This window comes from Nanorana parkeri, unplaced genomic scaffold (assembly GCF_000935625.1).
Source record: "Nanorana parkeri isolate BGI_ZX_2015 unplaced genomic scaffold, ASM93562v1 scaffold28, whole genome shotgun sequence".
Lineage (NCBI taxonomy): Eukaryota > Metazoa > Chordata > Amphibia > Anura > Dicroglossidae > Nanorana > Nanorana parkeri.
Window position 1 is genome coordinate 1,743,619 of NW_017306296.1, and position 25,878 is coordinate 1,769,496.

General features: G+C 40.6%; 1 protein-coding gene across 1 annotated transcript in view; it reads left to right on the plus strand.

Annotated features, from left to right (window-relative positions):
• Positions 1-25,878, plus strand: part of PLCB1 (phospholipase C beta 1) — a 510,797-nt gene that overhangs the window by 30,243 nt on the left and 454,676 nt on the right. Inside the window, exon 2 of the mRNA XM_018566842.1 lies at positions 3,288-3,365. Within this exon, the coding sequence (XP_018422344.1) occupies positions 3,288-3,365 (78 nt within the window). The remainder of the gene's footprint in view (positions 1-3,287; positions 3,366-25,878) is intronic.

A 25,878-nucleotide genomic window follows, 5' to 3' on the forward strand; every position in this document is an offset into this window, starting at 1 on the left:
TAAGGTGGATCATATGAATCAGAAACGAAGGAGGATTTGGCTCAGTCAGGAAAGGTAAAGCATATTTGAGGGATCTGAGGGATCCCAGCAAGATTTACTTTAAAAGCCAAGCTGTCTCAGGACTCAACATTGTGCTAGCTGCTCTACCCAGACAATTCTTGCCCGGATCAATTGGCTCCTGAACGGCTGACAAAAGCGAGCAGCCAATCACAGTTCTCACTCAGAATTTTCCATTATAAACGAAATAAGCTGTTAATCCCTTTGAAGGCTGTATCACTCCTTTGTGCTTTGCTTTGGTTGTATGGAATGATATTTGAAAGCCAAAAATGGTTAAATGCATTTCACAGCACGCAAAGATAAGTAGCAATTTTTATTTCTAAAGTGTGAGGACAGGTAGCTGACAATGAAGTTATTTTGCACGACAATTGAATTTTCCTTTGGGATAGAAGCCCTGCACACACTGAAATAAAGAAATCACTTTCCTCTCTCTGAATAGAGTTTTCTAGTATTATATCACTTTGAACCACATCAAATTCAGGCTGTCATCACATGAGATCTGTGTCAGAGCCATTTAATCATACCGTAAATCATAACCAGTGCAATCTGGCATTGATGTATGTCTGCTACATGTGGAAATAGCAATGTACGTTTAGTTAATGCAGGTTTATAGCAGTGCTGCTGAACAGAAGATGAAGATGACTGGATTTTATGAGGTTTCAGCAACTTGTCGCACATTGGCTGTTTTTATAATATAAACTGGTCTTTCTGATTTACAGTTCTGTGGTTCAACAAGGCTTTTTGAGCAATGAGTAGTGGCTGACTGAGTTTCTGCCTACCTTGACCACTAATGTAAAGAAGCAATTTTCCACTGATCACCTATGTAGGGTGTATTTTATATTTGATCACCAATGTAGGGTGTTCTATTCCACTGATCACCGATGTAGGATGCACTATTCCACTGATCACCAATATAGAGTGCACTATGCCACTGATCACCAATATAGGGTGCACTATTCCACTGATCACCGATGTAGGATGCACTATTCCACTGATCACCAATATAGAGTGCACTATGCCACTGATCACCAATATAGGGTGCACTATTCCACTGATCAGCAATGTAGGGTGCACTATTCCACTGATCAGCAATGTAGTGTGCACTATTCCACTGATCACCAATGTAGTGTGCACTATTCCACTGATCAACGATGTAGGGTGCACTATTCCGCTGATCACCAATATAGAGTGCACTATTCCACTGATCAAAATGTAGGGTGCACTATTCCACTGATCAGCAATGTAGGGTGCACTATTCCAATGATCACCAATGAAAGGTGCACTATTCCACTGATAACTAATGTAGGGTGCACTGTTCCACTGATCACCAATGAAAGGTGCACTATTCCACTGATAACTAATGTAAGGTGCACTATTCCACTGATCACCAATGTAGGGTGCACTATTCCACTGATCACCAACGAAAGGTGGTTTATTCCACTAATAACTAATGTAGGGTGCACTGTTCCACTGATCACATATGTAAGGTGCACTGTTCCACTGGACACCAATGCAAGGTGCACTATTCCACTGATCACCAATGTAGGGTGCACTATTCCACTGATCACCAACGAAAGGTGGTTTATTCCACTAATAACTAATGTAGGGTGCACTGTTCCACTGATCACATATGTAAGGTGCACTGTTCCACTGGACACCAATGCAAGGTGCACTATTCCACTGATCACCAATGTAGGGTGCACTATTCCATTGATCACTGATGTGGGATGCACTATTCCAATGATCACCAATGTAAGTGGGGTGCTTTTCTATTAATCACCCCTGTAATGGAACAAAACAGTGAATGCCAATGTAAGGAACACCCCTTCACTGCTAACCATTGCTTATGGGCCCTTCTGTATTGACCACCAAGGTGGGACAGTTTCCCAACTGACCAACAAGAAGCCTACACTGTCCACCAACTTAAAGAGGAATTGAACTCTGGAAGCTGTGCCCCCAAAAAGTCAGGCAGAGAGCAGTGGACATGTAAACAGCATTTTCTGAGGTCTCCCTGTAGCTGATCTTACAACATTACTGACTTATCATGCCTTTTTCCGCTATGTGTCTCTGGGTGGGTGCAGCCATATTGGAAGAGGCAGGACTTTGCTTCCTCTTGTCAGATACTCCAAGAAAGGGGAACAGTGAGGTGCACAATAGTGACATCACCAAATCTCCTGAGACTAGCAGTCAGAGGCAACAGTGCCTACACATATACAGCTATGAGGATGGAGGCACAGACGTGCCTACAAGTGTACAAGGAAGTACATTGCTAAATTTCAATAGAAATTACAGACCAAAGGTACATTTTTCAAAAGAACTGCTTAAACCCAATTAACAAAATATTCCCTATAACAAAGTATATCTTCACTTTTTTTAATTCAGTTCCACTTTAAGGGGGCACTTCAGTGACCACCAATGTAAGGGGGCACATCTCCACTAAGAGGACATTGTGTTAATCACCCATATATGAGACACTACACTCACTGCCAAGATAAAGGGCATTCTTTGCTGACCACTGTTTGATTCTTTTGTGAACAGTAGTATTTTATTTCATAATTATTATTGAATTAATTTTGTTGTATAGCGCAGATGGTATTACAAATTATTAGCCCTGGATGTCAAATACTACATGTCACATTCTTTATTTTTTTCAACATTATATCTAGAACTTACCATGGTGCTTATATATCAAAAGCTCTAGTTATAATAGTTTTCAGGTCTCAGGGAACCCCTGCTAAAATTATTTCAAGGGTTCTTCCATGGTAAAAAAAGATTGATAAAGTTGCATAGTTACATAGTATTTGAGGTTGAATAAAGACACAGGTCCATAACGGTTTATATTAGGGATAAACAGATACCGATACTAGTATCAGTATTGGTGCCGATACCGGACTGCGAGATCCTTGCTGTTTGGCTGGGAAGCCGGCTTTCCAGCGATGGATCAGAGAAAGCCGCCACACCGCTGGAGGGACAGATGAAAACATCAGGAAAGAAGAAGAACATCGGATTAAGAGACATCATATAAGGTAAGTGCTAACATTAACATTGGGGGGAGGGGGAAAAATTATCCTTTAATGTCACATTAAGGTTTAATGATTCAATGTACAGGGTGCTGACGTCATACTGCTTCTGTGCCAGTTGAATTTCCTCTGCATATTTATTAATTATGTTTGCTGGATATATTCTATAGTTACAACCTATTTAATGCAATTGTTTTCTATGCATTTCAGGACTCTACTCTTGTGTATCCTGTCTTCCTCAAAGTGGATGCTAATGGATTTTTTATACACTGGGTAGATCAAAATAAGGTAATGGAAATTAATATTTTTTTTTGTAAATGTATTATATATTTTTTGGTTAAAGATAAACATCAGCCAACATAGTTTATATTTCTTAGATTTGTACAGAGGGAGTAAGGGTTAGAACATTTGTTGGATTTTGAATGCTCTCTGTGTTGCCATTGGGGCGATTTACCCTCCCTTCCTGTTCTGATAACAGAATCACAAGTACTTGAAGTAATGGGATATATCTCTGATGGAGATGGGAGTGACACCCACATACACTTATATCTTGTCCTGGTGCCACCATGACAGGAAGAGAGGAGAAATCTCCTCAATGAGGAATCACAACAATAAAATTTGTTGCAATCTCTTTTAGAGTTACCACCAAGTATCTAGTGCAAGCACCTGTCTGATTATATACAGATTAATTGCATAGCTTAGGTACAGTAGGTCCTCCTAATATGTAGGCTTGTGTTAGGATCCAGAGTGCCTCCAGGTGGCGCTGGAGCTAGCCCTGCAGTTCCAGTGCTCACCTGCGGGTGTCTCCCAGCACTTAGCCATCACCTGGTGCTTCCTGGGAGGGTATTTAAACCCTCTCTGCAGTCAGGACACTGGCTCAGTGTTGTTTCCTGTTACCTGTCCTGAATCCTGTTTTGAACCTTGTTACCTGTGAGTCCTGAATCCTGTTTTGAACCTTGTCACCTGTGAGTCCTGAATCCTGTTTTGAACCTTGTCACCTGTGAGTCCTGAACCGTGTTTTAAACCTTGTTACCTGTGAGTCCTGAACCCTGTTTGAAGTCGTGTTTCATGTGTCTTTTGTTTTCTGTCCTGAGCCTTGTTGTTGGTTGTTGCTATTGGTCTAAGTTGTATATTAAACAAACTTGAATATGGGTGTAAGATGAAACATGTTCTAAAAGGTAAACTTAGCCTTTAAGACCATGCAGGGACCCGAGGGTGCATGTTTATATGTTTTGAGGAGTCCCGGACTACTTAAAAACACATTTCGTAAGGTATATACCAGAGCTGGACAAAATAATACGAAATTCAGGAGCCAGTCTGTTCAATCCATGAGCCATCATGATTTTTTCAGGAGCCAGCTCCATTGACAACAACTAGAGAAAACCAAAAAGTTAGACGCCAGCTGTACATTTTAAGGAGCATTATCTACCTGTCTCCTGGGATTTGTCAAGCCTTGACCTGAGGGAACAATTTTTCTTTTTTTGAGGGGTCCTGGAACACTTTAAAAACACTGTAAGGTATATGCAGGGACCTAAGGGTGCATATTCTACCTTTTGGGGTTCTTTAACATGTAAAATAATTGGAAGGCATTATGTCATCGACCTAGGGTGCATGTTTCCCATGACTGCTGCTTTGTAATGTTCTTGGATGGAAGAGTATTTTTTGACCCAGGTGTGAACTAGATGCATGGAATTAGTAAGACGTTTACTGATACTAATTGTAAGTAGTGTTGTAAATCACAGGTACAGGCTGGGTTCAGAACTTCTACAATAGACCTACGCATGTCTCCCTTTGTCCAAGCATTTTGAACTTTTAGAAATTGGTTTGGATTCCCAGTTAGCAATCCAATTTACATCATGTCATTATCATAGTCATAATAAACTCCTTTAAGTATAAATATATACACTAAACCTTTACTTTTGATAAACCTTTGAGGATTTGCATAAATTCTATTCCTTTTCCAGGAATCCGAGGCATGGAGCTGATTTCTAGATGCAGAGAAGTGACTTACATAATCTCTGTTTTTTCTTCAGTATATCAAATGTGACATTTAATTCATTTTCTTTACTCTCCGAATTGTAGTTTTATCTCATATTAATTCTGTTTGCTCTTCCGTCGCCCTTTGAAATCATTTAATTTATTCATTATGTCTTCCTTTTATTGTGTGAGCTTCATGATGTGCGTGTTGGCGATGATTAATTGCGCTGGTTGAACTGCACTACTATTTTCTGTGTTGCATATGGTTTGGTAGATGATCTGAGTTCTTTCCTCATTGTCTAAACTAACAATGCGGGGTATTTCTAAAATCAATTAGCAAAGTACAGTTAAAGCAAACCTGAATTTCAGCAACAACACCCACCCCAGTACCTTGACCATCGCATTTCTTAAATGAGTAATCTGTAAAGGAAGAACTCAAATATTCACCTTTCCTAAGAAACCTCGTGTGTCAGACTACTTCTGGGGCCAGTCACATGACCAAATGCCAAAGCACAGGTTAAAATGGACCTTTACCCCTTCACTAAAAATCACATCAGCATGCAGTTCTGTATCCTAATTTCAAATCCTCTTACATTCATTAGTTAAACAAACATGTTTTTCATTTACTTACAAATTGAGTTCATCTACTTACTGGTCAACTTTTGGCACACATTTTGTAATCTGCCCAAGCGTTGCATCCTGGGAAGGCTACATCAGCAGAGCATTGCTGGGAAATCTCTTCTGTCATCTCATGAGATCTCAGGGAAAGGCATTTTCCTCCCCTGAGATGATGTGCATGGTCACATGTCCTAGTCCCATGTGCCAGAGTTCCAGGAAGTAAAGGGAGATCTAATAATCTGCCCTTAGTAAACATGGGCACTGTCAGAAGACTGGGAAAGAAAAAGGAAATAAGGTATGCAAAGAATACAAAGCCTGCAATTATCTAGAAGTATCTGTTTGTAGATTGTCATTACATTTCTAAAGGTGTGTTTGTTGTTATTTTAAAGATATGAGGAAAGTTTCACTTTAAGTGATTTCTGATGAAGGGTTTGAGGGAGCAGACATTCAGACAGGCAATCAGCAGCTGGTTCTTAATCCTGATGCTCTTCTGCTGTAGCAGAAGCTACATGACCCTTAATTCAGTATTGGATAATGTGGCCAACACCAGAGGAACCCAAGAGCATTGTTGTTTTGTTTAGTTTTTTTGCAGTTGGGGAATATTTTTGCACCTATTTTCCAGGTAATATGACAGTCTGGGAAATGAGGGACTACCATGGTCAGGGAACATACATTTTACAGTATGTGTTAAGGCATTTTGAAAGATTTGATGAAAAGGGGATGCAGTACCTGAACAGATGTCAGGCCTTAAAGCAGGAAACCTGGGAATAATCCCATTTAACTGAATAAATGTAGTCTCTAATTTAAGTGAAAGCTTTGGGAAAGGGTTAGAGACTCTAGAATATTTTATTCCTCTGTGTGTCCCCATTGGGGAGATTTCCATCCACTTTATGGCCTGGTGACATTGTTGGGGGAAATCTCTAACAGGGTCTTATAAAGCAGTAAAAACACTTTTTTTGAATAGAGCCGAAATAGAAGATTTGGCTATAGATTCATAATCGTTCAATTTAACACTGGATTTCAGATTCTAATTGTTTGTTCAAGTCAGTTGTACAAACAAAATATATTTTATTCCAGGAAAGTAAAGGGTAGGAAAGGTTAGGATCGGGCGACTATAGTAAAGGTTAGAATTGGGTGCCTGTAGAAAAGGTTTAGATTTGGGTGCCTGTAGGAAAGTTTACCATTGGGTGCCTGTAGGAAAGTTTAACATTGGGTGCCTGAAGAAAAGGTTTGAATTGGGTGCCTGTAGGAAAGGTTAGCATAGGGTGCCTGTAGGAAAGGTATGGATTGGGTACCTCTAGAAAAGGTTTGAATTGGGTGCCAGTAGGAAAGATTAGCCTTGGGAGCCTGAAGAAAAGGTAGGAAAGGTTAGGATCGGGTGCCTGTAGGAAAGGTTAGGATCGGGTGCCTGTAGGAAAGGTTAGGATCGGGTGCCTGTAGGAAAGGTTAGGATTGGGTGCCTGTAGGAAAGGTTTGGATTGGGTGCCTGTAGGAAATTTTGGGATTGGGTGTATGTAGGAACGGTTAGGATTGGGTGCCTGTATATAAAGTTTGGGTTGGGTGCCTGTAGGAAAGGTTTGAATTGTGTGCCTATAGGAAAGTTTAGGTTTGGGTGCCTGTAGTAAAGGTTGGGATCGGATGCCAGTAGGAAAGGATAGGATTGGAAAGGTTAGAGAAAGCAACGGTTTTCTTTAAAGAAGGTTCAAACTAAAAATGACTAAAATCCCATATGGTTTTAACATGTTAATATAATTTCAAAAGTTGTTTTTAAACTTCTTAAATTTGCATCCTTCATTAAACATACAGTATATTTACACGTATTGTCCCATATGCTGCATATGCAAATAAATGGCTCCATACACATAGCTGCGTATGGAGCCATATATTTGCGCTGTGTAAAGATGCGCAAAAACAGAATGGACCCAAGATGCGTCCGGGCAACATATTTGTGTGTATACACGCGTACAGTTCATTAAAATTTCTATTACGAATGATGCATTCTGGGATTGCAAATAGTGCACGCATATACATGTATACATACGCGCATATACACGTGTACATACGCGCATATACGCCTATATGCCCCGCAAGGGCACATAGAAAACAATTGCTTTCTATGTGCCCTGATCACATTGCAATGCTACCAGGTGGGCTGCAGGTTGTTGTCGAAAAATGCAGACATGCATTTGTTATTGCAAGAAAAGGGAGAGGTATGCTGTACAAACTGCTTTTTATATTTACTCTATGGAATTTGCAGAAAAACACCAGCATGCTTTGCAAGCGAAGCTAAGTTTTGACTGTGCAGCACTGTTGAAAAAGACAACATTACCAGCATTTCCAGCAATTTCTTGAAGAAGCAGTTATCTGAAGGGAAAATCTAAATGGGCGTTATTTTAGTTTTCGTATTTTCTGTTCTTTTACCGTATTTTCTTCTTACTTTGGTTTCCATGGAAACTGTTCAACAGCTTCTTTCCAATTCGCTGCCATACCTATTAGAACAACTACTTACATTGTGCTGTGGAGGGTGTAAGCTGCTCTAGAATGGAGCTTCAGTCAGCATAGTAATTCTTCTACTATGCTGTCTCCTTTCTGTACTACTCTTTGTATTTCCTCCCCAGACATATAATTAATGACAGTTCTAAAGAGTAGAAAAACAATTTTATTACCTGCATTCTAAATATAGAGTCACACCAGAGGATTTCGCTACTGAGTCTTGATGTCTGGTATCTTTTGTGTGTATCTGATGTCAGAAACTCGGAGGGAACAGATCCAAGACCACAGGGTTGAAAAGGTGACAATATAAATAGGCTTTTGTAAAGTGATCCTGAAAAGATGTTGGGAGTCTTAAAGTGAACCTGTCAGGAAAGAACTTCGGCAGCTGCCTTTGCTGACTTGTTTTTGAAAGGTGCAGGCTGTGGGGCTTTTATCTTTAACTTTACTTCATTACTTGGTGATTAACTGACTTGGAGCAGACATGTGCATATCAGGTGTTCTGATTCTTATTATGCAGATGAATATTTCAAATCAGTGACTTACTAGTAGTGAGTAAAGGATCGGGTTGACAGCTCTGCAGCAAACCCTTTTAAAAACAAATCAGTAATGGTAATTGCTATGGTTATATCCTAGCAGGTTGACTTCACAATCCTGGTAGTGTTGGAGGTTTGCCCCTAACCCAGTACAGTTGAGTGTTCTCCCTACATATCCTAGCATCCCTGTCACTTGCAAGTTCTCCCCAACAACAGGGTTGCAAGCTTAAAATGGTGTGTCCAGCCAACACGTTTTTGTTGTTGTTTTGTTTTGGAGCACATAGAAGTATCCTGAATCCGTCTAGTTTTTACTGCCATCCAGATTATTGGTAGGCATTCTGGTTCTTCCCCACTCTATGCAAAATTTAGAAAGTGATTTGTAAAGATTTAGAAATCTTTAGTGAAGAAAGTAGAAACTGGAATATTTAGAATAAGAAGAAAGCCGACCCTGCTTATGTAATAAGCAAGTATGGGTGCCACCGTGTATATATTTTTCGCTCCATAAGACTTATGGTGCTGACCATAAGACGCACCTAGGTTTAGAGGGTAAAAAATAAGAAAACAAATATTCTGAACCAATCTTCATATGTGAGATTATCTTGCAAGTGACCTATGCAAAGCAGGCATTATTCAAAACATTCACTTTCAAAATCAATGTGATTATACTATTCATTCAAGTTCTCACCGTTCTGAGAATTCTCTCTCAGAGTCTGCAGCCATTCACAGCTCTGCACTGCCCGCCCACACAGCAAGAGGAAGAGGAGGAGCTGACGCCGGCCCTCGAGAATCAGGACCCCGCGGTTGTCCTGTCTGTATGTGAACTCGGGACCTGGCAGGGGTGCCGTGGACTGCTGTCACCCTCCCGGCGGGTGACATCCAGGTGAGGTCTGCATGCCCCCCGTGTGAAGCCGCTGGTCAGTCCCGTCAGAACCGCCGCTTTAGCGGCTCATACACGCACAAAACCCGGCAGGAGCCGTGTGTGTGGGGGAATATTCGCTCCATAAAACGCACATACTTTTCCCCCCCCCCCATTCTGGGGGAAAAAAAGTGCGTCTTATGGAGCGAAAAATACGGTAATTACAATCTAACCATAGAAAAAAGGTTTTTAATCCACCTTTTGATAAGATTATTTACACTGAGCATTTTATTTTTACATGTGTATCTAAAAACATAAAAAATGGCTATAGTTCCACCAGCACTTGAGTAAGATCTTGCCTTTCAATTGTAGTTGCTGGCTGTTGGCATACTTGTGCAATGAGTGAAGTGCTGGTCTTTGTATTCAATATAATTGGAATATAAAAATGATGCTGTTATTTAAATTGAGTAATAAATTCCTCGTATTTATTGTGGATACTTTTTGGCCCACACTGTACTGCTTGAGGAAAATTTCTGCGCAACTCAAGAATACGTCTGATGTGTATTTCAGATAGCCTAGTTTGAAAATGTTATAAAACAATATGTCTGCAACCTCTAGCCAAAATGTAATACCTAGCAGCATATGGTCTTGAGATTAATCCAGGATATAATACCCAGTGGCATATGGTTGAAACCCATCCAAAATATCTCATCCGTTAGTGTATGGTTAGACAAATCAATTTAAAACGGGAATCCATGAGGATCGAGCAATTAATATCCTGAAAAAAAATTAATTTTTCATAACTGGCCTACCATGAACGTCTGGTATGTTCATTATTATCACATAAGTTCTTGCTTTTTGTTTTCAGTTTTGTTTTAACTGCTGGGTGATTCTGCAATAACTGATCTTAAAGTGGAATGCTAACCAATGTCTTTCTTTAGTTTTGAGCAGGCTGAGGAAGAGTAAGATCTTTTGTTAGGTTTTTAATGCTGTCTGTTTCTCAGTTGTGGAGATTTCACCTCTCTCCCTGTTTTGGTGACACAACAGGAAATGAGAAGAAATCTTTGGCAACCTGTGACAGTTGTCTCCGTGGCAAGGGTGCCTTCTAGAGATTTTGCCTCTTTATTCCTACTTTAATGACAATGGGAACATTTTAGATGTCAGGTACTCTTTTCACTTGGATAACATAATCCATGGGACATGTAAGCTTTAAAGAAAGACTGGCACTTTGCCCTTTGAATCAAGGTGATAGTATCTGTAAGGCCTTAGCCTCCTTTCCGACCAATTGATACTTATGTCCATTTTGATCCCCTGGCTTTCCTTTCTCCATTGCAGCCCACACCAAAATAACTGGTGTCAGAGCCAAGGGGAAACAGTGACATCAACCCCTTCCGTCATGTGACATTGCTCAGGCCTAGCAATTGGCTGCTTGACTCCAGCCCTGTCACAGATAGGCAGAGGCAGGAGTATCGGGGTAGAGCTGGAAAAGGGGGTATCAGTGGGTCGGGAGGCCCTTATCATATCACTTTGCCCTGAATTTGAGTAGAAATGTAGCTTGGCATGTAATAAAAATTATGTAGATAAACAGAAACATCCACAATTCATAATATTCCATCAATATTTATCACTAATGAATGTAACTAGGCCATTGTTTTAAAAACTGAATTCTTGTCAGCCTGGATATCCTCTTTTTTGGTGCTCCAGCTATAGTTTTATATGAAACACCTTCCATAAGACTTGCCTATTTTTATTCTCTTTATTGTGTGGTCTGAATGTTTCATTCTAAGCGCCATACAAAATACGGCCATTAATATTTATAAGCCCCATATAGGGGCCAGGCTAACTTATTCTAGAACTGACCTAGAAATATCAAATCTGCTGCGCAATGTCTCTGGAAATAAAACGTAGCGGCACTCGCATTGTATCGGGGGGCCTGAGAGACAACACGGCGCATACTGGAATAAGGATGACGAGACACGGTGTTACTCATTTGCAATTACATGAGAAACATCACCTTCTCTGGCCTTAATCACCGGCCAACATTTACATATGCACTCTTCTCACCTCCTCATTCGCTAATTATACACGTTTGAACATTCATAATATCTAGCCATTTGTGATATCTATCAGTATAGCAACAAAATTACAATCAGCCACATGTACTAAAGTAAACAAAAGAAGAACAATTTTTATCACCCAAGGTAAGCGGATTCGACACTGGAATGATGAAGCGTAAAAGTTGATTGGATCTGGGTCCTTTTAGATGGTCCTTTTACATTCACGGTCCTTGACACCCAGTATTTTGTATGAGTAAAATCTTATTTGTAAGGCTGATGTATGAGAATTTTTTTTCATGCTGATACCAACCAATCATCATTAATTCAAACCTTAACTTCAGAAAGGACAGCATTGTTATGGGTTTATATGAGCCGTATTTAACTTTTGTAATTTAGCTCCTGTTTGTGGTTCTTGACTGACGCTTCCATGAGTGACGCTGCCTGTGGTCCTCCACAGCTCTCACTGGTTCTTCCCTCTGACCTCCTTCACCCATTACAGGAGCCAGTAATGATGTGGAGGTCAGCAGTGAGACCTTCAGACTTCAGAAGAAGATTTTTTTAAGCAGAGGGGAGTTTGGCAATGCGGAGCCGCAGGAAAGTTGAGTATTTTCTAAGTTCCCTTGGTTTAATAGGTGATAGATAGATAGATAGATAGATAGATAGATAGATAGATATGATTTATTGATAAACCAACTTTAGGGGTTTATTATGTCAATTCATGACCAAAGAGTTTATAGGTATAATTATTTTCTTTTTGTATTATGTTCAGTATTAAAAGTATCACTTTTATAGAATGTAAAATGTATGTTGTGTTAAGCTAAAAAACTGTAGGAAAGCAAAATGATTCAACTGAGAGTGAAACATGCCAGATGGCTTCTAATTGGATGGCTGTGGCACTCATCCAATCAGGAGCCAGCTGTCTTTTTGATTTGTGCTCTGAACTGGACTTCCTGAAGCTGTGAGATGATCTAAGGAAAGCTGGTAAGGAGATCTCTGCCATCACCTCTATATGAAAAAGTATTTAAGATGAACTGTATGTGTTGCTCCACAGCAACCAATGAGATTCATATATTTGTTCTCTATCCTTCCAAGCAGGTGTGTCATTTCAGAAAAACAAATACATTTATTTCTTAAAGAGATATTTATGCCCCCCTAGTAGAACATTAAATGAGACCCCCTGAAAACTGATATTTAGATTAATCGGAATTTAGTAGTTTAGGATGGTAGTATTATAATTCTCTGATTCTTCTTTTCATTAGGAAAAAAACACCTTATCAGACCTTTAAAACTTGGAAAATTCAAAATATAACATCAAGCAAACTAATAGGTTCACATTGCTAACAGGCACTTTGAAGATTCTAAACATACCATCCCTATAATCCAGCAGCTTCCTGATCCACCACTAGAAATCTAAAAAACACCCAGTACTTCCCAGTATAGGGGAACATGTGAAATTCCCTCTGCCTACCCATAATGCATCCCTTAATACCTGAGTGGTCATTCAACAAGCCTGGGTGTCACGTGTAGGTGGGAAGGAGTCTGCTGAGATTTCTACTTCCACATACTTGTATAGGAATCTTGGTGGAGTCAGCTGGTGGATTAGGGTGATGAGGAAGCTCAGGCAAGGTGGGAACAGTCACATTAAGGTGTGTGAAGTGCAGTTAACCTGATACTTTCCCCTGTATGGCTTTATGTAGTAATTAGATATAAGACCAGAATCTTGCACAAGATGTAATGTCTAGAGCAGGTGTTAATGCTGGACATACACTGGTAGATTTTCATATGAACATTCATACAAGAATTCTCATCAGAACATTCGATATTGCCATGAGAGACCTGATGAACGTCATTCAAAATGTCACATGGTTCTAACACTGGATTATGGAATGAATGGACTTTCTCAAATGAAGAATACATTTGCTGTTAGAATTTCATTTGTTTGAGAAAAATATTTCCATCTTGCTCCTTCAATTATTTTCATCACTATAGTCAAAAACTCAATTAATTTGACACCATAACTATAAAAAAAAAAAAATCGAATGTTCCAAAAACTATTTTCTTTTCAAAATAAATTCTATTGGTGTATGTATGGCCAGCTTTAGTCTATCCATATAAACAATGCTGCATTTTATGGTTAATGATGATAATATATGTAAGGGCTTCCCTGTGCGCATTAAAGCTTATAGCTCAGTGTAAGTTTTTATAGGTCAATGCATTCAAAATCCAAAACAAGGAAACCTACATGTAGCTCTGCTGGTAAGCTTAAACTACTGTTTCTTGATGGTACTTCTGCTACTATCATGTCACTCTTCTCCTCCAGGACTTGCTGCATATGGGGCTAAAGGGTAGCAGACATAATCATACATCATTTCTAATGTCCTTGCAGACATATAAATGGATAATTAAAGTGTCCATTATAAGAAATCATTCTTCTTGTAATGAACATCCCAATATCAATTGATTCTTTTCATCATATTTCATTTAATGGACCATAATCTTGACAATATACTTATGAGCAAGGATAACTCCCCACATGGTATACAGTGGGTATAGAAAAGAATCACCTGTCTTTAAAATAATCACATTTTGTTGCTTTGCAGCCCGAAATGTAGACAGACACAGTTTTTGTTTTATCCAGCTGTATTTACTCAGTGCAACTTATAACATCCAAGTGAAAGATATAAAACCAACATGTCAGGAAAAAAGCTAAAACAATTAAAAAACAGAATCACTGAGTTGGAAAAAGGATCAGCCACTTGTGTCAGTATTTTGTTGAACCCCCTTTTGCTTTAATTTCAGCTTTTAGTCTGTTGGGATATGTTCTAACTTTGCACATCTAGACTTTGCAATATATGCCCACTCTTCTTTGCAGAACTGCTCAAGTTCAGTTAAATTTGATGGTGACTATTTGTGGACTGCAGTCTTCAAGTCATTCCACAGATTTCCAATAGGGTTTAAGTCTGGGCTCTGACTAGGCCATGCAAGGACATTCACCTTTTTCTCCTCCAACCACTGTGTGCTCAATTTGTTGTGTGCTTTTGGTCATTGTCATGTTGAAAGGTAAACCTTATTCCCATTGACAACTTTCTGGCAGAGGGCAGCAGATTTTCCTCAAGAATTTGATGGTATTTTGCCCCATCCATTTTTCCTTCTATCCTGACAAGTGCTCCAGTCCCTGCTGCAGAGAAACACCCCCATAACAGGATAGTACCACCTCCATGCTTTACTGTAGGAATGGTGTTATTTGGATGGTGAGCTGTATCAGATTTCCGCCAGACGTATCGTTTGGTGTCGAGGCCAAACAATTCAATTTTAGTCTCATCTGACCATAACACCTTTTTCCATGTGGCCTCAGAATCTTCAAGGTGCGTTTTGGCAAAGCTCAGTCGTTACTGCATGTGTCCTTTCTTGAGGAGTGGCTTTTTTCCCATACAAGCCACATTTGTGGAAAATTTGTAATATTGTTGTCACATGCACACAATGACCACTCTTTGTCATAAATTCCTGCAATTGCTTCAGAGTTGCTGTAGGCCTCTTGGTAGCCTCTCTGACCAGTTTCCTCCTGGCTCTATCATCCAGATTGGAGTGACATCCTGATCCAGGGAGGGTCTGTGTTGTACCAAATATCTTCCACTTCTTAATTATAGACTTCACTTTACTTCTAGGCATTGATAGAGCCTTTGAAATTTGTATGTATCCATCTCCTGACTTGTGCCTGTCCACAACTTTATCCCGGAGATCTTTTGACAGTGCCTTGACACCCATAGTTGATTGTGTTTGATTGTGAAATGCTCCAGGAAAGCTCTTTTCATGCTGAGCTAATCAAAATGACCACTACTGATCACAGATGAAAGTCAAATGGCTTTGTGTGCCATCAAGAAGGTTCCTTTTTCCAAATCAGTGATTCTTTTGCTTAATTTTGTTTTATTTTTTTATCTGACATGTTGGTGTTCTATCATTCGCTTGGATGTTATAAGTTGCACAGGAAATACAGCTGGATAAAACAAAAACTGTGTATGTCTTCATTTCAGGCTGCAAAGCAAAAAAAAATTGATAATTTTATAGGGGGGTGATTCTTTTCTATACCCACTGTATGTGTTAAAGTTCCCCTAATGGGAAATTAGCCTACACCTTGGAGTTCCATGACTATTTAAAGCCCAAAATGTGTAATGCAGGTTTCTGGACGGTAGGCTTATCAAGGTTGTGCAACGCCAGAACAACAAAAAAATTCCCTTCTGACACTTGGCTTCTTAGGGTTCGTTCACCCTAACCGAACGCAAGCAGCATTTTGACCGGACCGCAGGCACAATTGTGCCTTGCGATCCCGTGCGTCCGATTGCCTGCGGCTGTGGCTACGATGCCATTCACTTCAATGGATCGTCCTGCCCCCAATTATAGTGAGCCGGCCGCAATGCGATGCAGTGCGTTCTGGCCAGAATCATCTGGTGTGAACGAGGCCTAAACTTCAAGAGTCAGTTCACACCACAAAGACTGGAACGCAAGCCGGCCGCCTCCCTGCGTAAGGGAGCATGGAGGTGCATTGAAGTCAATGGCACCGCAGCCACTACCCCTGCCCACAGTGCGAACGCCGGCACCTGAACGCGTGGCACATTAGTGCCTGTGTTCCGGTCCAGTGCGATCTGCTAAAATAGTACATGCAGCATTTTTTCTGATCGCACTGGACCGGAACACAGGCATTGATGTACCACACGTTCCAGTGCAGGCTATCGCACTGGGCTGGGGGGCGTGGCTGCGGTGCCATTGACTTCAATGCACACCCACACACCCCTCCCGCCCCAGAACACTGGAGTGAGTTTAGTATGCGATACAGTGTGTTTTAGCAGCTAACTGTGCTGGAATGCACTGTTAGTGGCGTGAACAAGCCCTTAAGGTGCATGTCATGAAAATAGGTACATCTACCTTTTTTTCAGCGATTGTCACGCAGATGTAACCCCCATACATGCGGATGGAACCGCTGTATGCCACCGCACATCCTGGGAATCCCCAAGTCTGCACCAACCCTAAAGGGTAAATTCACTTTCCCAAATAATTTGGGAAAATGGAATTACCCGCACAAATCTCCCTCCCACTATACTTACCTTTCGGCGAATGGTCCTTCTCGTCCACCAGTACGGGTGTACCTGTTCCATGTATTCTGAATTTCGCTCGCAAATTGCAAGCACTCGTTGGTCAACGCAGTCACCTGACGGCACTGACCAATGAGAAGTGCTTCTTAGCACTGCTAAATACGGTTTTGGTTAAAAAAAAAATGTTTTGTATCAGGACAAGTAGATTGTCATGAGGGACAAGTAGATTCGGCCCCCACTTTAGTCCTTGGACAAGTAGTTTTTTCTAAAATTTCCACACCCCTGAATGCACCTGCTGACTTGGACTAAATAATTAATGAACTATACAATTATTTGATTCTTGCTTCCTTGATTTTTGCATTTTATCTTTTCCTTAGTCATTGTAATTCCCCTTAAACTGAAATTGACTTTGGCATAGATTGAGAAACAAGAGGTGACAGCCAATTAAATTGAGAATAAAGAGAGTATCTCTTGGCTAGATTTAACTAATAAGCACTGCTAAGACAGACAAGCCCTGTCAAAAAAAATTGCAAATATAGCTGCATGATTTACACTTTCTAAACAAGGCTTAGTCCTATGTACAAACATGCGGTATTATGTCTTATGTGCCAGGGTCATTTTTTGTACCATCCAGCACTTTTCATATTTTGTTATTATAGCAGGATTCACAAAGTGCTGGATTCAGAAGACCACCCTGCATCTGCATTAATGGAGTGTTCCAACAGCTCATCTTGATGGGTGGCCCAACAGGGAGAGCAATGTGCTAAACAGGCGGCTGCAGCTTAACCATAACCATAATGCTGCAGATAACATTCTTAAAATGCACAATATTCTTTGCTCGTCAAGCTGTCTATGGAAAGCCTAACACTGACTACACACATTGCAATCTCCTTCCCAATTCAGTAGGCCCAGATAGTACATAGTTGTAGATTAAGCTAAAGGAGATTATATAATCAGATTGTAAAATATGTTACATAAGCCTTCAAGTGTTATTAATCCCTAAAATCCCTAAAATATTTGTAGCAATTATAGCAGTTTACCTGGGCTCTTACCTTGTCTGCTGCTGCTTCTTCTTAAAAAGCTTTCCTTTCTTCTTCCTTGAGGGCCGGTGCACACCTAGGCGATTTATAGCGCAAAACACAGATTCACATTGAAGTCAATGGAGGCTGCTCACACCTTTGCGGTTTGTCGGGCAAAAAGGTTCAGGAGCTATTTTCGGGCTGTTGTCGCACGGTTTACATTGAACAGTCGCGCGAAAACAGCTCGGCATCTGAATCGCCTAGGTGTGAACCTAGCCTTAGCCGGGCCAAAGTTGCCTGCCTTAGGTTTCTTCTTTTGGGGTGGTTCCTTTGTCTCATGTGGTGCTTTGGAGCTATCCTTACGTGCAGACTCCTGGAAGAGAGACCATAAGCGGGCTGTCTACACCAACATGGGCAGGCAGCAACAGAAGGCTAATAGGAAGCACACTTGTGTGATGGAGCTTAGACTCATGGGACATGTAGTCCTGCGTAGGGGAAGCAGAGGACATTCTATGCTGTCATCGCTGCATGCTCCCTGACCAGAAGTAGAAAGCAAAGTCTAAAGCAGAGACTGTTCCCAAATTGAATGCTCATTGAGCTTAATGAATGAGGAAAAGCTGTATTCACGTCAATCCTCCAACAATTTGCAAGAAAATGTTCCCTGTACATTATTGGGTGTTGCAAGTGGACACCCTATTAATGTACTTTGCTATGTTAACAGTCTCTGCCTCTGTAATAAATCAACCCTATTATCTCCCATGGAGTTATCAGCCTAGCTGCAATGTCCCTTGTAACTGCACACACGATCTCTTCCGCTTGTCACACAGAAAGCTTTTATTAGGGAGTCTATCCTACCCTGTCCATTAGTAGGAAGTGCTTTTATCTTTGTTCTGCTTATATACTGCATGCTGTAATATACTTTAATGTTAAATGCCAGGGAGTCCCTCTGATAGCTAGGGAACCACAGCAACTTAAAACCAGGTAGAAAAAAAAAATGCAAAAGAACGACAACTGAGAAATCAGTAGTGCAGAATCAGCAGTAGATGAAACATTTTTTTTTACTATTGTGCATTTACTTTCTAAGAGCATAAACATGTGTTTGTAGTTTGGCAAACATAGAAACTGATATATACACCCCTGTTAATATGGAAAAAATAAGCCTGAAATGTATACAAGGAGCACAGCCTAGTTCAGTCTACTGGTCATCAGTTTGTTATCCAGACATTGCTGTAATGCACTGGTTAACCCCACACTCTTTGTCCCTAATCTGGTGATCTGGGAACCCCTACTTTGGATGCAGGAGAGAAATTACCAAACACACCCACTGTAGGCTCACTGCTGTTTCTCCAGAAGAGGAAGACTGATGTAAAAAGTTATTCACTGCCATTAATGAGACTCAAAGCTGCCATGAAATTTTGAACATGATACAGGAAGAAGATAGAAACACTTGGACAGTACATACTTTCGGAGGTATGCTCCCAGCCACCCTGTGATGAGCACTGTGAAATCTGTCTTCAGTGGATTATAAACACATAAGAATATGCTAAATTGGTGGCAATTCCTGATTTTAGCACAGGTGCAGTGTTTACTGGATAGCTTTAATAGCTCAGTGAATGGTTTCTGTAACCGTTTTTTACATTACATTCTACCGCCACACTCTAGAAAATCCTTTCCATTTGCTCATTCTTTTCATTTAGGAATATACCTTTTTAAATGACCTTAAATTAGTGTGTTATCAGATCCTTATATGAGTCTGTATCTTCCCTCTTCTTGCTATTTTAACATCCTGTTATTTAGGCAGGTCTAATAATGAAGTGAAACATCTTCAGAATTCCCATCATGCACTGCTTAAGTAGCTGCTGCATGCTTGTGAATGACAGTCACGAACTTGAAAAAAGGTTCAGGCAGAAAACGTGAACATTTTAAAGGAAGGAACATGTTTATTGTATTTCCCGACGTGTTGTCCACTTTCATACAGATCCCTTTAAGTGGTGGGCCTGGTCCCCTCAGAACAGCCACAATCAACTATTTTCAAACAGCTGCTGTGTGATGGGAACATTCAGAGCTGTTCTGCTTTTATTTAGCTCTGCAGAAAGAATCGGAGCCCTTGTTTGACCTTATTATCATTCTGTATGTGCAACGGGAAGTATAATATTGTTAAGCATTGCTATACAATTAAAAGTATAAGATTGGTAAGCATAATGTATTGGTTTTCTCTGCCAAGAGAGGTAAAAAAATGGCTTCTCCAGATATCTTAAGCCCTAGGCACTGGGACCGAGGTCAGCGGTTACCTGAATTCAGAGTCTAAGCTCTGCCCCCTGCCTGACCTCATGCTGATACTGTCCCTGTCTCCTGAGTGTGCATAACGGTATTACATAACAGAACCTTATAGCTGAAGGGTTCAGTGTTTAATAATGTTATAGCTACTTAGGAGCCGGAAGGCAGCTGGGCAGGGGGCTTCTCACCGCGGATTCTCAGCTATAAGGCCCCTTTCACATAGTAGCATCTGTTCCGATCAGCAGGGGATCCATGCACAGATCTCCTGCTGATCAGAGCAGTACAGAATGGATGTCACTCTTGTGACATCCGTGCCCGTTCAGTTTTTCCTTACAACTTATGCCAGAGGAAGAGACTGCACTAATCTGACCCATGTTAGGTCTTTAGGGAGTTGGATGTAAGCGAACATGCGCGCATTTACATCCGATTATCTCTGATCCGTCCCGTTCAGGTCCACCAAAACAGAACTCCTTTCCAGTTTCTTTTTTGTGGACCCCACAGACTCTTTGGCCCCCTTCACACAGGCTGCTCAGAAAGGGATCTGTGTACGAATTCCCTCCTGATTGGAGCAGCATGGATAGGATGTCACTGCTGTGACATCTGTATTCGTATTGTGATGGAGGAAAGAACTGAAATTGCTGAACCCCATGTTAATCTATGGGGAGTGTGTCAGATTACCCCCAATCCAGCAGGTCAGTCAGGTTAAACAAAACACTCTGTTCGGTTTGTTTTTCTGGATCTGGCTGGAATCAGGGGTAACTGGGTGTAAATAGACATAAATCCATTTAGACTCGGCTGCCCATAGACTAGCATGGGGCATCAGATCGAGTCCGCTTGAAAAACTGACAGGCGGACCCAATTGGACCGTCTCTGTGAAAGGGGCTTTAAGGAATCAGGTGTGTTTACTTTCGTCTCCCCGTAGACTAACATTAAGCATCCAATCAGGTCCATCTGAAAAAGTGACAGGTGGACGTGATCAGAACTCCTTGTGAAAGGTGCATAGGACTAAATATTAATATTTTGGTATATGAATGGTGAAGGATTCGTCTTCTGTACAGAAATACCAGTTTCTAAAATAATAATTTTTAGTATTAATGCTTTTTCATAATATGTATAGTTTTATTTCTTACTAGAGCACTCCTGTCAGACTTATACTTGATTGACAGCCCTCTGATGAAGGAAGCATCTGCGTCCAGCTTTCATAGAAGTAACCCAGACTTTTAGACACATTTTCACTGGACAATATCCCTTCAAGTGGAAATCTTGATTTTAAAAAGATAAACAGCAATGTTTTTGGTTGTTAACATAAGAGACCATTTTCCAGATCAGTCCTGGTTTACCTGACAGGACACTTTTTAATTTTCTGCAGCCGCATTTGGTCAATTTTTGGTCTAATTTATGGAACATATTTATGACTATTCTCGGCAAAACTGTAAATGTTAACATTGCTGCAGCATATTATTTTCTTGGCTGGTTAGGTTGGTTCAATGTAAGGTGTCAGATTTTTATGACAATAGACAAAAGAGGACAATTGCAGCTAAGCCTGTCAAGAAATAAAAATTATTTTTTTAACCCACTTATAGCACTGAACAAGTCTTTTTCATGCAGAGAGCAGTGACTGTCAGAATCTATATTGTCAGAATCCTTCCCGGCTGCAGCGCGGCCCTACGCTGTCAGCAAATAGCGGGCAGTAGCCCACTATATGCTTAGTTTGGGTCACAGGAGTACATTGGTAAATGTACTCCTGTAACCCAAAAGTGAACTAAAGCCAAAAAAACTTTAGTTCTCTTTTAAGTTATTTTTTACTCACTTCCAAAATTTGAGTACTGCAGGAAGTGTCAGTTCCCTAACACAGCCCCCTCCCTCCTTATGTGTCATTGTCCTGTCCTCTTCTGGGAGTGTCTAAATATTGTCTGTGTTGGCCAACCTACTATTTCCCTTCCATCACCTCCCTACATAACCACCATTTGAGTCTCCTAGGCTGCAGACATTACATCCAAGATGGCAGCAGCAGCACTTCACACAAGGAAGACTTTTACAGCTGACTACCATGCATAAAATATGTTATATGCACACATAACCAATTGCTTAGATTTTTGTTAAAATGAATGGTCTAGCAGCAGGGTCTCTTTAACCCAACCCCTAACAATAATTTTAACTCCTTTACCGCATTAGGTGGTGAAAGTTTTGGCATTGATTCCACCTAGTCCTGTGCTGAATTCCTGCGCCAGAAAACCTTTCCCTTAATGTGGCCTGAACACTTGGGTTCCTACTTTAGATATTATGAGGTCTTTGTGGTACAATCAATAACTCTTTACGGATTTAAAATGTCCTGACTATTTATGCCCTGTAAAATGTTTTATTTGCCATTTAGTTTTGATCGTTTGGAAAGGTCAAGGTGAAGCCCCCCTCTGAACAATAAATGCATTGCAGTGTCTATGAGTCACAATCATTAGCAACATCCATCTATTCTTCTCATGCCACAGACTTCTGGTTTCCAGATGTATGCGAGCACTCCACAAACAAAACATACTTGACATTGTTACAAATGTGTTTATTATTCTAGACTTCATTGATAACTGTAAATAATGTTTTGCCCTAGACTTACATTTCATTTAAAATTGTACTAAAACTTAATTCCTTTATTTGTTTAAAAAAAATAAAAATCTTTTGACTTTTTTTTTTTTTCCGTGCTGTATTTTTATTGCGCTGTCTTGGCTTGGAACTGTTTAGCTGCTTTAGGAATCCTTTACATTGTTAATTACATTTTGCAATCAGCAGCAGATTCTGCAGAACTGAAATAAAAGATTTGTTTACAATACGCTGTATATGGAAAGGGAAGAAAGCCAAGGGGCATGCAAGTTAATATAATTAAGGTTTCCCTCGAGATCAGTTTTGTATGCATGTAAAATACCTGCTTTATAAAACTTCCAATGGTAGTTTTTTATGCCTTGCCAATAATTTAAATATAAGTAGAGGTTATTTGTATAGATAACGTTCTACCAGAAAAAAGATGCCATTCTGAATTATTGTACTGCAATTTACAGTGATTAATTGCACTTTTGGTACTCTATGTCAGCGTTTCTCTACCTTTTTTCAGTCACGGCACCCTTTAAAAGTCCACCCCCCAAGTCTTAAATGTCCTTTTTTTCTACTATTGATAGAAAACCTGAGCTTGAGATGATGCACAAAACCATCCGATTCTGGCAGGGATGGATGAGAGGCTGACATGGAGCTACTGGTCCACAGTTCTCAGTCACTCCTCCCTTCACATAGTCCTTCCCTTCATACCCATAGCCCCCTCTTCAAATCAGGAGCACCCCTCAACATCAGAAGCCCCCTCTTCAAATCAGGAGGACCCTTTCACACCTGAAGCCCTCTCTTTAAAATCAGGAACACTCCTTTGCACCAGAAGCTCTTACTTCAAATCAGGAGCACCCCTTCAAATTAGAAGCCCCTTTTAAATCAGGAGCACTCTTTGACATCAGAAGCCCTTTTTTAAAATCAGTGGCACCTCTTCACATCAGAAGCCCCTTCTTCAAATCAGGAGCTCTCCTTTACATCTGAGTTCCCTTCACATTAGAGCCTCCCCCCTTTTACTTTAGGAGTTCCCCCGACACATCAGAGTCCCCCCTTTCACACCATAATGACCAATAATGCTGTAAAAAAAAAACAAATATGATGCTGGCACCCCAGCCAAACCCAGGTGGCACCACAGGGTTCCATGGGGCCCCAGTTGAAACAGGGGGCTCTATGTAAAGGAGACCTGTCAGGGTAAAACTGAGGCAGCCATTACTGACCTCTCCTTGTGCAAACTCTAGTTGTCTGGTTTTCTTGCTGCTCCTCTGTCTTCAATACATTGAGTATCTGCCCCAGAACAAACATGCAAGAAGCTCTGACTTTTTGCTGACTTTCCTGATCCACATATTTATTCTAGGTGAAGGACTCTAAACCTGTTGAATCCCAGGGGGTCAGCCTAACAAGGGAGCCCCTTTACTTATATATATATATATATATAGTGGTTTTTATACAAATTGTCTTTACTTATCATGGTTAGGACTAAAAAATAAAATCTTCAAAATTATTTCTTGTTCGGTAAAGTATAAAATATATAGCGGGGAATTATAAAGCGAATTATAAAAATTGGAAAAGACAAAATCTGGTGCATGGCAAACTGCTGCATTCCCCCCTTAGAGTCTAGGTGCCCAACAAGTGGCCTATGGGCCACATGAAACCCTCCAGCACTCAGTGTGCCACCCACTGTGCTCCTGACCCCTTATCAAGTCTTGAGCACAGGCTACACACTGACAGTGGCTTTCTTGGACTTAAGCCTGGAACCGTCAGTGACAGCCATGGCCGAACACCATACTCAGGAGCTGAATCAATTATCTGCTCCTTCTATGAAGAGCTACATAGGACATCTAATAGCAGGAACAAAAAACAGAGCGCAGAACACTATTTCCACACTCTGTTTACATCGGAAGTAAATCGACATTACATGTGACATCACAGCACTTCCTGTTAGTATGGAGGCTTGGGCAGAGCTGGAGCGTTTCCTTGCAGCAGTACATCGCAGCTATAGTGATCAATTGCTGGCATTAATTCACACCAAATACAATACATTTTCGGGATGATATAATTAAGTTTACTGCATAAGGAAGTGCAGTGTCATTGAGAATTCTAATGATTGCAAACCTGTGAAAATGTCACCGCCATGCTAATTTCTGTATGTGCAAACCTGACATGATCTTAATAGGCTATTCAGACTATGCATTGCATTAACATGCGCTGTGTATAAAGATGTGCTGTGCTAAGGCAGCATATTCATTTTGAATGGTTTGGAATTGTACCATACCACACTAAAAATAAGATTTTTTTTAACACAACACACCACTTTGCCTACTACCGTAACAGTGCAGTGGGGCATCAGTTAAAATGATGGCACCACAAAGCATGCATGGCAGTGCACACAATAATGTGCATTGCATTAATGCATGGTAAAACGTAGTGTACTGCAGTATGACAAAATGTATGGGAAAAATAAACATTTTTTGCCGCACATGAGGCCCCCTCAATTTATTTATTTGACCACCACTTATATAGAGGAAGCCAGCAGATGGAGTGTCCTCTCTACTTGTTTCAATAAAGTTAATTTGAGTAGTTGCAGAGGAGTGGTGTGCAGGCTCACAAGTTTGTGTTATACTGTATGTCAGAAGCTTGATATGAAGCCGCTATTGTCTGTAACATGCATTTTGACATCACACATGGGAATGCAATATTGCCTTAAAGTGGCCATACACCTTTCAATTTCTTTAGTTCAAACCGTGGGCTGAATGAAAGAAAGGCCAGCAAGTTCTGCCACTCCCCAAAATGTCTTTTGTTCAACCCGGGGGCTGAATGAAAGAAATTGATGCGATTCCTCCATCAACACAAACAGTGTGTCGATCAAGGAATCGCCGCTGTTTGCATTGTAATCAGGGCCGGTGCAAGGATTTTTGCCAACTCAGGCGAAGGTGCATTTTGCCGCCCCCCCGCACGCACACACACACACACACACACACACACACACCACTCCAAGATCCCCATACAGCATACATTATATCTGTGCTCCATTAAGCTTTAATGGTTATGATGCTTAAAGTGATCGTTTAACTTATTTATCTTTTACAGAGAAAGATAGCAAACAAACTATTTGTGGTTTTTTAACCAGTTGACATCCGCGGTGTTAAACCCCTTTCCCATCCAGGCCATTTTTCAGTATTCAGCGCTGCGGTACTTTGACTGACATTTATTCCGTCATGCAGCGCTGTACTGAAATGAATTTTATACCCTTTTTTGGGGACAGATAGAGCTTTCTTTTGGTGGTATTTATTCACCACTGGGG